Source organism: Lichenostomus cassidix, chromosome 5 (genome assembly GCF_008360975.1).
Source record: "Lichenostomus cassidix isolate B80296 chromosome 5, HeHo_3.0, whole genome shotgun sequence".
NCBI classification, from domain to species: Eukaryota; Metazoa; Chordata; class Aves; order Passeriformes; family Meliphagidae; genus Lichenostomus; species Lichenostomus cassidix.
The window spans coordinates 33,460,481-33,475,310 of NC_139486.1; the positions used below are offsets into that span (position 1 = coordinate 33,460,481).

The window sequence follows — 14,830 nt, forward strand, 5'->3', positions numbered from 1 at the left end:
AAACCTCAGGAAGGGAAAGAGTAAGTGAGAGGAGCCTCATGTCTTTGACTCCTCTGTTCCTTCTGCAAGGATGCATTTATTCTCCTCATTTTAATAAGCTGCATAAAGATCACCCTGAAACATAGCCCCAGACCTTCTTTCCAAGATCCAAAGGCAGATATGAACTAAGCTCCTTACAGGAAAGCACTTTGGGTTTTCTTCAGCACGTCCCAGGTAATAGGAAGCTAAACCAGACAGCTGTAGAAGAAAACAAGACAGAATCAGCTGGTCAGAGCCAGGGGCAGCTTTGCTGCTGACAACCACACTGGCTGCATATGGAGCCTGACTGGGTAACAGCCTGTGGCAAACCCGCTAAGAGAGCACGAGGCCTGGCTGTGGCTTTGCAGGTCAGTGATACTGAGCTGTCCAAGCTCAAGAGTGAGAAGTCAATTCTGTTAACTTACTGCTGAGGCTTTCAGAAGTCAGTATTTGAAGCAGGCAATGACCTATTCAGAACCTAACTGGGTATGAGGGGTTTGTTTTTAAATACATTTCAACTACTTTCCTATTTCCTGACAGAATTCAGTTCTGAAGCTCATGCTGTTTCTTTTTCTGACATACATCCACATTTTAAGGAGTTCAAAATGTATCTCATGCGTACTTAACCTTAAATGCTGAACTAAAGCCAAAGCTCTTTGAAAATATGCATTAGGCTTTCCTTGAAGCAACTTTTGTTCCAGTCTTTGTTACAGAAGCTGGACACTGACACATAAAACTTTCCAAAAGATCACAGGGTTTGAGTATTTAGAAATGGCCACAAGGCGAGCCCTGGAAGTACCTAGGAGCTGGTGCTTTCAGCTGTTAATGCTGCTAGTAAGAAGCTGTGGTTTGTGAAGTAAAATACAGTCCTGAGACTACATTATGCCTAGAAAACTGCAACTCCTGTAGCATCTGATTAGGGAAGTGCTAGACATAGCCAGAGGCATTGTCAGGGTGTGAGGGACCTGCTCCCCCTTCAAAAGTTCAAATTCAGGCATTTTTTTTCCTGACCATACGAAGTGTTTCTACTCATTTGCACTACATAGTTCCAAGCAGCCAGAGTGCAAATGGCAGCTTCAGCAAAGGTGCAATGCTGATCAGCTCTGAAAGCAGCAACAGTGCCAACCTACATTTGCACAGCAACACCAGAGCTGCTGGTGAGACTGTGCAAGACTAGAACTGAACAGGAAGAGATCCATGAGACGCAGAAGCTGAGCCTGCCAGCCATATCCCAGAACAAACAGCTCACTGGCTTGGCCAGTCAGCTCAGGAGGTAGGTATTATATGTGCATACAACATGATAATAACATGAAAGAAAAGCATACCCACATTGCCCAATTTGGAATGGACCATTCTCCCACATTCAAGACAAATGGCAAGCATATGAAGCTGCGTTAGCATCTCCCTCTCATTCTCTGGAACAGAGATCACACAAGGTGGAGAAGGGCGAAAGAATCCTCCAGCATTTTCTCACCAAACCATAAACCCACAAGGCTGGGCTCAAGGCTCTGCCCCAGGTATTTGTGGAAGGAACTGTTTCCATTTCCTTTTCCCTTTCCATTTCAGACAAAAGACAAAAAACCCTATCCTGAATAATGCAATAGGTTGATGCTTAGGATGCTCAAGCGAAGGGCAGGAGGCCCAAGTTCAAGTCCTTGACTTCAATAAAAGTAGAAACAACAAAGTCAGATGCTTATTTCCTCTGATCACAGAATCCACTGATGTCTGGGATTTCTCTGCTTTTGACCTGCACAACCACTGAAGAAAACTGTGGCAAACTTGGAGCCTCCCATAACCAACAGGGTGTTGATTTGAGTTTTTTTATTGAGAGTGGGGTGGTGGTGGTGTTGGTTTTGGTTTTTTCTCTTTTTTTCCCCCAGAGAACTGCCATTTTCTCAAATGTTTGAAAGAGTTCTTTTTCATAACAGTAGAGCATTAGCTGGGCTAATTAGTGCATCCTGACACAACTGCAGGAGTGTGCTGATTTGTTTTATAAATTATGTATGTGCTAGGATTAGCTTATTAAAGAATTCCTGAAGAACCACGTGCATGTGCACATAGTAATTCAGCTGTTGCAGACATCTGCATTTCTCTGGTACTCTGAACACCCTGCAGCACAGCACTGAGCTTCCCAGGTCTGACAAAGACCCACAGAGAATCCATGTGGATGAAAATGAGCAAAAGCATCAGGTGTAAAGGGTACCTCTGCCAGTAGCAGTGCCTGCAAAAAGATGAAAACTAACACAGAACATTTTAACTCAATGAGGTAATAACAAAAATCTTGTCTTGCTCTCTTCCACAAACAGCAAAATAAATTAACTGCAAATGAAAGCAGCCCAAGACTTCAGTAATATCAGGGCACTTCAGCTTGTGATAGCCACAGAAAGCAAGAGACCTCCACGTGTTCACGAGGATGTGACAATGCAGGCAAGTGGACCTAACCACATTTACCTTCTTTAAACGTTTGAGGAATAGTGATTTCCCAGCTACCAAGTGACATAGGTTATAAGCAGAGATTAGGGTCAGGTTAAAATCACTTATTCTATTACAAAATTGAGCAGGAAAAAATCCACTGTGAATTTTGAAGAAGAAAGGGTTCTGAAATAAGTCATACTTCCCATTTATTACTCCAGCTGAGACAGGCTGGATTTCAGAATTTTCTGCAAACAACTGGTCAAAACCTGTGTTCTTGCCTTCTCAAGGCAGCTGTATCTTTCTGCTCACATTTAAGTCTGTGAGAGCTGCTTATAAACGGCAAAGTGTCATCTCCATTGAGCAATACGCCCTGGAGAAGACTCACCAGTTTTGGTAAAATGTTCACTGGAGAGCTGGGAAAACCTCAGATGAACTTTGGTTGATAGATCTGATATCCTCCTGCACCTCTGCAAGCACTTAATTACTCAGCCCAGGCAAGCCTCATGCTTGCTGCCTCAGAGAAAGTCAGCTTTGACTCTCATTAAACAGAGAAAGCTGAAATAAGCAAATGCAGTCTATAACCTTGGAGAAGTATAAAGAAGAGCTTCTTTAAAGAAGATCAATATTTCTCTGCTTAACATGTTCTGGGAAGACATAAGGGAAGGTTTTTCTTTTGTGCTGACAAGGTTTTCTGGAGATGAAGTGTACAAGGTGGCCTAGCAAATTTCCTGCCATAACAAAATCAAGGGCTTGGTAAGCCAAAATCAAGCTGCATGGTAAGCAAACAGTGACTAACAGGGTAGTTCAATATTTACACAACCTTTTCTGTTTTAAGTACATGGCAGATTATTAGAAAAGGTAAAATCTCTTCAGATAAATTAGTAAGATTTTCCACCGAACAGTTTACCCTTTTGCCAGAAATAGGGAGTAACAATTCCAAGCATGCAGCAAAACTCACATGTGAAACTGCTGGCACACAGCAGGACAAACAACCCAAGTGTAGGGGGAGAGAGCAAATGCATGAAGTCTGTACAGAGCAGCTTTGCTCAGGGTTGGCTACTTGAAGGGGACGTGCTGCTGCTTGCTGGCTTGCTTTTTCAGGGGTTTTTACCACATAATGGAGCTGCCTACTGCTGATAACATTTATGTGCAGAGGTGAATGCACTGCTTCAGAAGCTGCAGCTCTTGTGTGCAGGGAAATTTCCTGTGAACAAAAGGTTAAGATTCCATCTTGCCTTTGTCCTCCTGCCTGACAGAAACTAGAAATAACAAGAATGCAGACAGCATGGGTGGTTGTCTTTGGGGAAACCACAGCGATCCTTTATGCCCAGAGCTTGTACAGGAGCAGGGAGGTTGGATTAGATGATGTCCAGTGGTCTCTTCCAACCTTACCCATTCTGTGATTCTGTAACACCAAGTCTGGGAGCTTTTATTCTGCTTTGGAAAACAAACAGAAGAACCAGAAAATGAGACCACATGGCATTTGGGAAAACATTGGGAAAAGATGACCATGTCAAAGAAGAGTAGAGATACTCATTCACCAGAAGAAGTAAAAAATGAGAAAATTTTCCAATGTAAAGAACTTAAAACAACATAAAAAAGCTTTGACTCAGCAACCTCAAGATTTTGACTAAACCCCAGAACTTACAGTAAGATGTTTATACAACTGAGGAAAACACTCCTATAGTGATCTTGACTGCAGTGATGTACAATATAATAAGTACACAATTATTTTTTCAATAAAGTAACAATGTATCAGAGCTTGCTCTTTTTGCCGCTTGTTTGCAAACATCCCTTTGCTTCTCACCCATCTTACATGTTCTTAAATACATCATACGCTTATTCCAAGCTCTCACCTAGAAAAGCAGACCCTGTGTGGGCAGACAGCCTATGACAGACTACTTACAGTTAATTGCAAGACAATGTTTCGGGTCATATTCTTCACTCTCCTTCCCATTACCTTTCCCTCACAGCACCCCTTCTGAAGTGCTCCTTCACTTGTGGATATGAAATAATTATTCTGAGGCCAGTGCTCTACAGCAGTGTACTGCTAGAGTCATAACAAAAGCAAAAACTTCCAATTCCTTAAAATAAACTAACCCTTCCTCAGTATTGGGTTTGAAAGGCTTTGAAAATTAATGAGGTCAAAAGAAGTCTCTTTTTCTGTGGCCCATACACGTAGTTTTTGTGTCCTGTATACAGGGTTTTTGTTTTCTCTTCACACACTGACTCCTCTTACCGTGTTGCCAGGGAAGCAAGTGCAATTCCACCAATTCCAGAACTGAGATGACTCACTACATACTCAGCTCAAAACAGTGCCCAGGCAAGAAGGGACTCTGTACACCACAGAGTACTTCAGTTCTTGGCAGCAAGAGGTGTGCTCTTGCCCAAGTTCTGATTGCCAGACCTGAAGACCCAGTCCCCCCCTGTGGGGACAGTTCTCTGAAGCTCTTCCTTACATGCAGAACTCTGCTGAATACATGTACCTATCTTCAATTTCTAATATTAGCAGTCCAGTGGTGGAAAACCAACCCTGATCTCCAATCCCAGCCTGTTTTGAGCTTTGGGCTGCGAAAACTGCTAAAAAAGCAGTTTTCAGATTTTACCAAATGTTGCTGTTAACGCAAATCAGTTACATTACCCATATTTCAGCTATTTGCTGTTTGGCCTACTGTTTCCCAAAAGTAAGAACATGGGGGAAGGGTGGCACAATCAAGATATATCCCAATACTCAGAACCATATTTTTAATAACAATAATAATGATGATGAAGAATGTCTGTGTGTTAAGATCAAAGAAAGGCATGTTTCAATGCCTGATTTTTAAAAGCCCTTGGTTAGAATGAGGTCTACAGCATAATACCTGCCTCTTGCCAACAATCATACTTCTATATAGTGATGACACTGTGTTATTCAGCTTTTTTCTTTAAAAAAGTGCACAAAATTGAATGTCACCATGGGAACAGTCTAAAGTTGATTTTGGAAAGAGGCTCATTTCCTATAGCTTTTCTGTTGGCATAAAAATAATGTCACTGAACTGTATCAGAAGTGTTTTATGAAGTATCATCTCTAAAGATACCAACCAGTTCTGAAAATATCCTCCCTAATGGTTGAATTTCTTTACTTTCTGAAGTAGAATAAAGGGTTCAGAAAGACTTCTCCCCTGTTTTCTTAAACAAGAAACATACCCCAAGCTACCACCAGTGTGATCTAATTCCACCATTTTTCAGCTTGCAATATGTAGTGTCAGTACGGAAAACTTCTTCCTTAGAAGAACAACTAAACCTTAAAGCAGTCATCCTGGTTGGCTGGCTGAACAAATGACACATGTTCACACAAGAATTATTCAGTCAACCATCTTAATAAGGATTTACTTTAAACAGAACCTTGTATGGGTACACTAGACTCAGTCTCATTAAGGAGCAAGTTGGATTTTTATACAGCATGAACCACTGGCAATCTAAAACAGACCCACTGAAGAACGGAATGGAGAATCAAACGCAATGTTTCAGACCCAAGCTCTATGTGCCTTTAATACTTTCTTTTTCCTTTTCTTTTTGAGAGAGTGCACGCTACGACAGACATTTGCATTTATCATGTTTTTAACTTCTTTTCTAAGGATGAACTCTCTGAATCTGCATCTTCCAACTCTGCTCTGTGTCTTTTCAGTCCTCCAAGAGATTGAGTGCTCTCACTGCCCGCAGGATGTAGGTCAGCAGTATCCTCTCTCGTGCTCACGCTGTAGCTGTTGGAGTCCATTTCAGACAGGCAGCAGTCTTTGTGCAAGGTCACACCCACCTGTACACGGTTGCCATTATCGGCATTTGAGTGCACCTGTAGTCCTTGCGTCACAGTCTCCTGCTCTCCAAAACTCTGTCCATTGTTGAAGCATGAAGGGTGAAGATGCAAGTGGCCATTATTATGATTAATGCAGGAGGTGTCGAGGCTCCTCTCCTCACTGTCATCAGTCTGGTTTCTGGAGCAGTGACCTGACATGCTACAGATGGCAACAGTGGAGAATGGAGGGACCAGTGAGTGATGGCTTGGTGCTGGTTGACAGTTCTGACTATTTTTCTGTTCCACAAGTCCTGTGGTCTGAATGCAAGGTTCTTCAGTACAGCTATTTAGCCCTTTGCAGTTAGCTTTTCCATTGAGCTTTTTAGTCTCAAAAGAATGGTCTATACCTCCACTACTTGTGTCTTCAGATGTGTTTTCTTGACCCTCCATCTGCCGCTGATTGTCACATTCATGAGCTTGACCATTACTAGAATTTTCTACTACGCCACATTCTCTTAAAGTTTCTCTGTTGCAGCTTTCAGCAGAAAGAGCTGAGGAACCCTGAGGAACCACTGAACTTAAGTTCCTAGCATCTTCCTTAGTTAGTGAGCGTGCAGCACTGTGCCTTCCACTGGTTCCTGGTTTCCCTTCATCATTTTCTCCATCTCCTCTAGAGGATTCACCATCTTTGCTAGCTGAATATGATACGTAAGAATAATGAAGCCATTTGTAAGCTTTGTAAATCTTTCTCTCCACTGATTCACTGTCTGAACAAGGGGACGTCCTTTCTTTAAGAACTTCTTTGTTGGCCGAACTCCTCTCTGGTGAAGAAGCTGGAGAAGAAGAAAGATCATCTACTTTGATCTGGGGGTAATCATATATGTCCTCACCTATATAGGGGGTTACATTCTCTGTGTTAGTGCTAGTCCTTTCCTCCTTTTGCACCTTCTGTCGGCGCCTCAGTGCATTGCGTTGCCTCATCGATGTGCGCCTTTCATTCAGCTCCTCTTCATCTTCTGTACTGCTGCTGCTGCTGGAACTGCTGGATTCGTTCTCCTCAGGACTCGGGGATGGTGGCCGTGGGAAAAGGTCTGTATCTAGTTCTGCCTCACAGGTATTGTCATCAGAGTCAGACTCATTAGAAAGGGCCAGCAGACGCTTATCCTGATACTTTCTCAGTGCAGAGAGCCTCTGCTGACGGGAAGCCACATCTTCTCTGGCTGAGGGGGACGCAGTTGATCTTAAGGCCCTTAAGTTATAGGCAGTTTCATCAGACTCTTCAGCCACGTGTGGTGGGGAGTGATGCAAAGAGGTGGAGGACTCTGACTCGCTGTATGCGGAGCGTTCACTTACTCCTGCATGGAGCTGCAGGATTGTGCTCTCGCTGAGGTCACTGTCTGAATCAGAACTCCAGCCCTCGATCTCCCGGCGCACAAGAGAGTCAAAAAAGGCCATCATCCGTGGATCTTCCTGGACTGATTGGTTGGCATAATCGTGGGACAAACCACTACCACTGTTCAACACAAGACTGATGTACTCTTCATGAGTGTAGAGGCAACGTGAATCGTCCTCAATTCTACCATCCAGGTCCCCTGTGCAGTCAGGCTGCTTGTAGGGACTCCAGATCTGTAACAGAAAATTTAAAAAAATTACGTATGTCTTTCAATTCATAAACTATTACAACCATTTGAAATGGAACAGTAGCTCAAATGCCCGCAACAACTGCAGGTTGCAGATTGTTTTTAATTTTTGTCCCTCAATACCATTCTTAGAAGTATTACAGAGCTGTGGGATTTTTTCTTCCCCTTTACAAATGTGTTTTTCCTGCATTTACTTCACCCATCCAGAATATAAAAGCTCTCACACTGCAAATTATCCATCATTTTGGTAATTCATTGTGTGATAATTTCTCCCAAATTGCAGGGCTCTATTTTTATGTAATAAGGGATGCTTACTCACTAACAGTAAGAATAGTTTGTTGCCTATAATACAGTCTTAGTACTTATGAAGGCACTTGTTTCCCAGGAAACTCGAGTTGCTTGTGCCAGTGGTGTAGAGTAACATTTCATCCAGCTACATAGTCAATCACACCTGATCAGCAGGCAGGGAGTTGAATGCATGGAGGTGAAAAGTAGAGCTGCACTACTCCCTTTAGGGAACAGTTACAAAGAAAGGAAATCTTCCAGCATCCTCTGCAGACACACCAGCAGTTTTAATGGGGAAAGGTGAAGAGTTTTATTGAAAGCTACTTTTGAAGTGTCATGATTTCACCAACAGCACCAGTCGACTATGCTGTCCATCTATCCTTCCCTCAATTTTCCTTGTATGGAGGGGAAAAGGGGAAAAAAAAAACCTCCAAAGAAGATCCTCCAATATCCCACAGAAACTGGTAATTCATAGCAAACGTAATAGGTGGATGTCCTCACCCTTCTCAGTTTTACTCACAGATTTGGGGGCAATGTAATTGTGACATTCTGTGGACAACCACTATCACTTTGGATCAATGGTTAATGGGATAAACAATACCTTACTGTAACCAGAGCCAGTATGTAGCTTATCTAAAAAATGCCTTAATACTCTGCTTATGAAAGATCTGATCTCAGCAATGCTTTGGTTTTGCCATGCTAACAAGCTCAGGGAAAAAAATTCTATGCCAGCTCTCTATACCAGATAGTCTGGGATAGTCTTTGGAAAAAAAATCTAACAATTTTCCCAATAGAAATTAATTACTTTTTTTCCAAATAGAGAAAACTGCTAACAAAAAGAGTATTTTGCACATGTAAATCTGATAATCAGCACACATCTTACAGATGCCTAGTTAACACATGCAACATAACCTGATACTTCCATGACAAGCAATATAAGAAAAGCCCACAAGAATGCCAACTACTCTGTAATCACTGAGATTTTCAACAATGTACAGAAAAAACTTGTATCTTTAATAATGGAAGCAAAATGAAAGAAATCATCTTGCAACTACTTGTCCAGAACAATCAAATTTAAGGTGAACAAGTAAACTTTATTCTGGAAATCTTCAAAATTTGAAAGCTTTTACTTTGCATCCTGTGTAATTTATGGTTAACAGAGCTTCCACATATGATCTGGCTAGATAAATAAAAGAGACACTATTCCAAAACTAAAGTGGGCTGCAGATATATTTTCTTCTGCAGACAATCATCAAGCTGCCTTTCAGAGCAAAGGGAGAGGAACTTTACATTGCATTATATTAGGCTGCTTCTAAGAACATCTCAACATCAAGGTGTATTTGTGGTACTCAATTGCTATTTTTATTATTTGCAGTACTTCAGCAAATTCTCTCCCAGTGCAGCTCCTTAATATGACACTTGAAACCAGAATGAAGACAGTTCTCTGTTGTTTGGTTCAAGCACTGCACTTACCAGACACACAGCCCAAAGGACAAGCATCAGGTTTGGATGAAGATAATAAAACCCAATCTAAGCCTACTATGTACAGAATTTCAGCAACCATACTTAACCTTGTGAACTACTCAAGAGAATAGAAAGAATCACTCTTCATCCTCAATTTCCCAGGCTCCACTTCCTAAGACAATGTAGGAAAGAGCTTTCTCTCAGTGAGTCCATGAGAGAGATTGTTGATTTGTGGATACACCAAGTTTTTAAATAGAAAAACAGAACTTTACTTGCTGAAAGGACTGTTCTTGAGTTGCTGCCTTCTTGATGATTTATGTAGTGTGTGTTCAGTACCTTCTCTCACAACCTGTCAGATCTTTTCCCCCTTTGTCCCACTGCTGAGCATTTCAACAAGCAGATCAGATCTATTTAAGAAGCACATAACTTCTTGTAAACACTTCATCCTGTGTGCTTGGACAGACAGGCTGGCATGCCCCTTCTTCAAATAGTCTTAGCAGAGTTAGATTGATCACTAGGTTTTATAAAGCCTTTTCTTATTTTTTAAGCAAGAGAATTAGAAAATGCTTAGATCCTGTATGCACCAATATAAATGGAGTAGAGGTAGTCTGCTCTGAAGTCCCTCTGAGAAAGGTCTGTTTTGTAAAGAAATTAATCTAAAAAGATACATAAAGTGTACACAGAGATATTCTACATCCTTGCTAGCACTACCACATCTTTCTGCTCACTTCACAAGCATCAGTGAAAACAGAGCAGTGTAAAATATTGAAAAAATGGTTACAAAGAGTCCATAGTGAGGCTTTTTCCTTCCAAGAGAGATTTGTTCACAGAGAAGAAATAAGCAATAAAGAGAAGTCAAGGGAATTCACTATGAATACCTTTTTGCACAGGATCAGTTGTCTCTGGAGATTGATATCCCTACATTTTAGATATTTTGTTACGAGAGAGTGTGAAGGGCTGCCAGAGTCACAGAAAGAAATCAGACTAAGAATCTATCCTTGGCAGAACTGGGAAGTCTTTAAACTGGCATCAACTGATCCAGTGCTCTCTATGGCATCTGAAATGGGCTTTCTTTGTAAATGGAATGCCTTTGCCTCTTTCTCATCCTCTGAGGGATGAGAAACTCAGGCTGATGCCAGGTTGAGGAAGAATATTATCGAACAGGAGAAAATAAGTTGGAAAATCAACCCACTGAAGCAACAATTTATCAAGAAGTTCTTCCTTCTCTGCCAGAAGATTAAGGAGATGAATATTACTCACTGATGACCCAAGTACAGATATAAAAATAGGAACAGTAACAGAAAATGGGAATACAAAACTGGTTCTCTACTTCAGTAGATATCTACTGACAGCAGTTTGAATTGCTTGTATTCCATGGTGGCAAACCCCCAGATTTTAAAACAAAAAAGTAGTTATGCCTGTAGCATGAGAGTAATTAAAACCAGCTATATTAGCTTATCTGATTAGGCAGAGGCAGCTAGTCACAATGACATTAATCTGTCACCATAGTAACATGTGCAAATAGACTTTGTTATCTCTGACACACCAATGATTTTTAGAAACAAATGGGACCTACAACAGTTGTGCTCCAGTACACAATATTCCATTTTCAATACAAAACAGAATTTCTTTCAGAAAATTGTTACGTACTTCATCTATTTTATCTTTCCTGGAACTGTCTCCTAACTGCATAATTCTCCATGGCCCTCCTCTAAGCCAAACACATCAGAGGGAATGCCTCATTTATTTATTTTGCAATGCAATCTGTTTTCCTGCCAGCACATCCCAATGTCTTACACAGTAAACTGAGGGGAATGTGGTATTTTTCTGTTTTATATTGATTTAGCCCTTGTGGTGAATGCTTGATACAAACTATTATTTTAGTTTGCAGCTGCACTTTTGCATACAATTCTACTGAGGTTCAGTAAATGAAGGGCAATGAACAATTCATTTGGGTTGACATGTCTGCCACACACTGTCTGGAATCAAGGCTTTAAAGTCTTTTATTAATGAGATTGTTGGGTCTTATTTTTGGTCCTAGCAGAAATCAAACCCTAAACCAGTGAATTACTGAATTGTATTCTTGTGGGTCCTTTACAACCAAATAAAACTAAAGCAAAAAAACATAACCACAAACATCAAAACCATTCTTGTGAATATTACTCTTTTCTGTGGGGCTAGGCCTGAGATGAATTTGTATCTCATTTGCAATCAGCATTAAAGTAGCAAGTGTGTTGGCAGAAGCCCATGGAATTATTGAATGGCTTGTCTATATTATGGCTTGATGCTGGTGCTATCAGTTCCTCCTTTCTTAAAGTATTAAATTTAGGCCAGCTAGTCTAAAAATTTAGAGCTTAGACAAACAACTACTTGCATCCACATTTTTAATTCATCACGAAGTCTCTACAATTTTTTCTACAATTGAAACCAGCCACAGTGAAGTTACCTTCTGTGATTTCATTCCAGAGAGGGTTTTAGAAGACATTGGCAGGATAATAAAAGGAAGGACACTTTTAAAGAAAGTGATTAAAACAAATAAACAAAAAGGAACAAAATAAGAAAACATACAAAACTTAACTATGATATTTAATTATGGCTCCTTCTCCTGTCATTTCAATTTCTCTGAGCAAGCACATGAAGCATTTATACGGGGGAAAGAAAGACAGCAATGCAAGGGAAATACTTGTGTACCCAGCTGTTTTTAATGCAGTAAATGGCCCCTCAGAACTGCTGGTGCTGTTTTTCCTGTTTTGCCCTTCTGCTAGTGGCAGCTACTAGTCTCCAACCTATCCATAGAAGTAGCTGCAATGAAGAAGAAACCACCATTGCACAGTCGCCCGCAAAGCACTGCTCACCAAGACAACACCTTTAGAGTGAAGTGAGGCAGCTCAGACAAGACATGAGCATTGAAACAACCTGATCCCCAAACAAGGCTCATTGCAAGCTGAGACAAAAGGACATACAGAAAAAGGGTAAGAAGTTCTGGCTCACTAGTAAACTTAATACATGAAACACCTTTCCCTTAATTTGTTTCTAGCTTGCAATGTTTGGGGAATTCAGTTCCTTCCAAGCAGCTGCACAATTCCACTGCACACACTGTGACACAACAGGCGTTCTCTTCTAAGGAAGCGCTCAAGCAGAGGTGTCTTTGAAAGAGTTACACAACCTGTGACTGCAGCCTTAATCAAAATAACCTTTTAATCACTAGGCAAAAAAAATGTCCTGCCAAAACCCTAGCAGAAGTACACAAAAGCAACACAGGGGATGTTTATACCAATGCTAATCCAACAGTCTAAGCACACTCATGCAGGAAGGATTCATAGGGTGAAGGATCAGCAGATCTAGAATCCAAAAGGGAAAATTCAGGCTGCATGAATCAAGTTCCCAAAGCAAAAAAAAAAAAATGCCTCTGGCAAAACTGTTGTTAAGCAGTGGCAGTTTGGTGGCTTGGAAATTGAAAAATCAGTGAGCTGCTAACACTGTTCAATGCACTTTTGTTCAAAGCCTGTATTTAAGATATTTGTGGTCAAACCTGTCAGGGAGACACAGATGAAGAAACAAGCAAACTAAAGTACCACAGGAAGACAGAAGAGAAGGAAAGCCGAACTACAGTCAGAACCCAAATGCCAACACTAGCTGTAATGCAAGCGATGCAGCAGGGCACTGGGCCATGGTCCCAGGATTTTGGGTCAGTTCCGGTCCATAAGTTGCACATCACTAAAACATTCCTTTGCAGGACAAGTTCATGCTGTCAACTTGTAGCTGACAAAAGCATTTACTAGTATTTTAACAACATTACGTATAGCTCCATGCAGGTAAGACTTCCATGAAATCATTCAACAGTTAGGATCAGAAACATTTCTTATTATCATACTTCAAATTTAAAAGGTTTTTTAAAAGGCTTTTTTCACTCTGTTGGTAGACCTAAATTATAGCAAAATATCTATGGCAGCAGAATGCAAATCCCATCAGTGTAACATAATCCTTTGCCTTCCCAACCCTCAAATAACAAAATTGTTTTTCTCCTGCTCCCACAATATTGACTGTCTTTCCTTAGGGAAAGAAAATTTCAGAACCTAACAAAGTTTCTTATCTCTTTCAGTTCCATGGAAAAAGGTAAAAACTTCTTAAAAATACTGTACATTGTTAAAGGATTCAGAGAAGACATACCATGCAAGGTATTAAAGAGTCCTGTTTCCTCTGGAAGCCACAGAAAAGGTATGTTGAATTGATTCAATGAACAAATAAGTACAAAAACTGTAGAAGGGCTTCTGAGGCATTATTTGGGCCAAAAGCAGCCAGGTCAGTCTAGGCTAAGGTTCAACAATGCTCTTTGGAGATACTTTTATTAAATGTTAGACCACAGTATCAGAAGCCATAGGAGATCACATTACAACTGTGACCAAACTCTCCCAAGAGGGATTGTTTGCATGATACTTCTGTTATGCATGGAATTAAACTGGAGAAAAATTCCTTTTTCAAGGTACAAATCTAGAAAATGCTGGTCTTATCCCTTATCCCTGAAACCTTTGAAATTGAAATGAAGTTTAAAGTTGAAATGCTCAATTAAAAACTTGGATCAGTTTAGCGAGCAAATGAGAGATAACATTTTATAAAACAGTAAGAGGAGAAGAGAGGATGGGTGTGGAAAAGAATGACACTGAGCAAAACAAAGCATTTCTTCCCAAAACATTGAAAGAACACGTTTTCTGATAACTAATCTTACCTTTATAATCTTTTCAACGCCAGAAGAACAGATCATGTAAGTGTGAGGATTAAACCGCACTTGGTTGACAATTGACCGATGACCTTTCAATACCATGAAAGCACCATTGACGACCCTGCCAATGCCACCTAGGGGAAAACAGCATACATGGACATGAGTAATTAAATCTTTGTATTACTTTCGGTCATAGTCATTTAAAGTCCTATTATATTTGACAATGCACTTCAGCTTTATTTTGCAATATTTGAAGGCCTATGTTGGCTGCAGAATTCCAATTTTATGAGCAATGCCCCTGTGAGAAGCTGCAAGTTTGATGAAAAGCATCCTTCCTGCAAATTGGGACTTAGAGGCTTGCTTTGATTCATTTAAACAAACAATGAAGGTTTTTTACCTAATATGACAAATATGTGAATGAGAACAACATACATAATGAAATCACCAGAGAAACCACAGAACCTAAGGCATGACACAAACAGTTTGTAAATCTGAAGCAGAGACAAATAAAGA

General features: G+C 40.6%; 1 protein-coding gene across 1 annotated transcript in view; it reads right to left on the minus strand.

The window, feature by feature from the left end:
- Positions 1-5,773: 5,773 nt before the first annotated feature.
- DCAF5 (DDB1 and CUL4 associated factor 5) overlaps positions 5,774-14,830 on the minus strand; it is a 70,293-nt gene continuing 61,236 nt past the window's right edge. The window contains exons 8-9 of the mRNA XM_085062148.1: positions 14,324-14,451; positions 5,774-7,834 (exon numbers count right to left, since the gene is read on the minus strand). Coding sequence (XP_084918274.1) covers positions 6,026-7,834; positions 14,324-14,451 — 1,937 coding nt within the window. The 3' untranslated portion in view covers positions 5,774-6,025. The remainder of the gene's footprint in view (positions 7,835-14,323; positions 14,452-14,830) is intronic.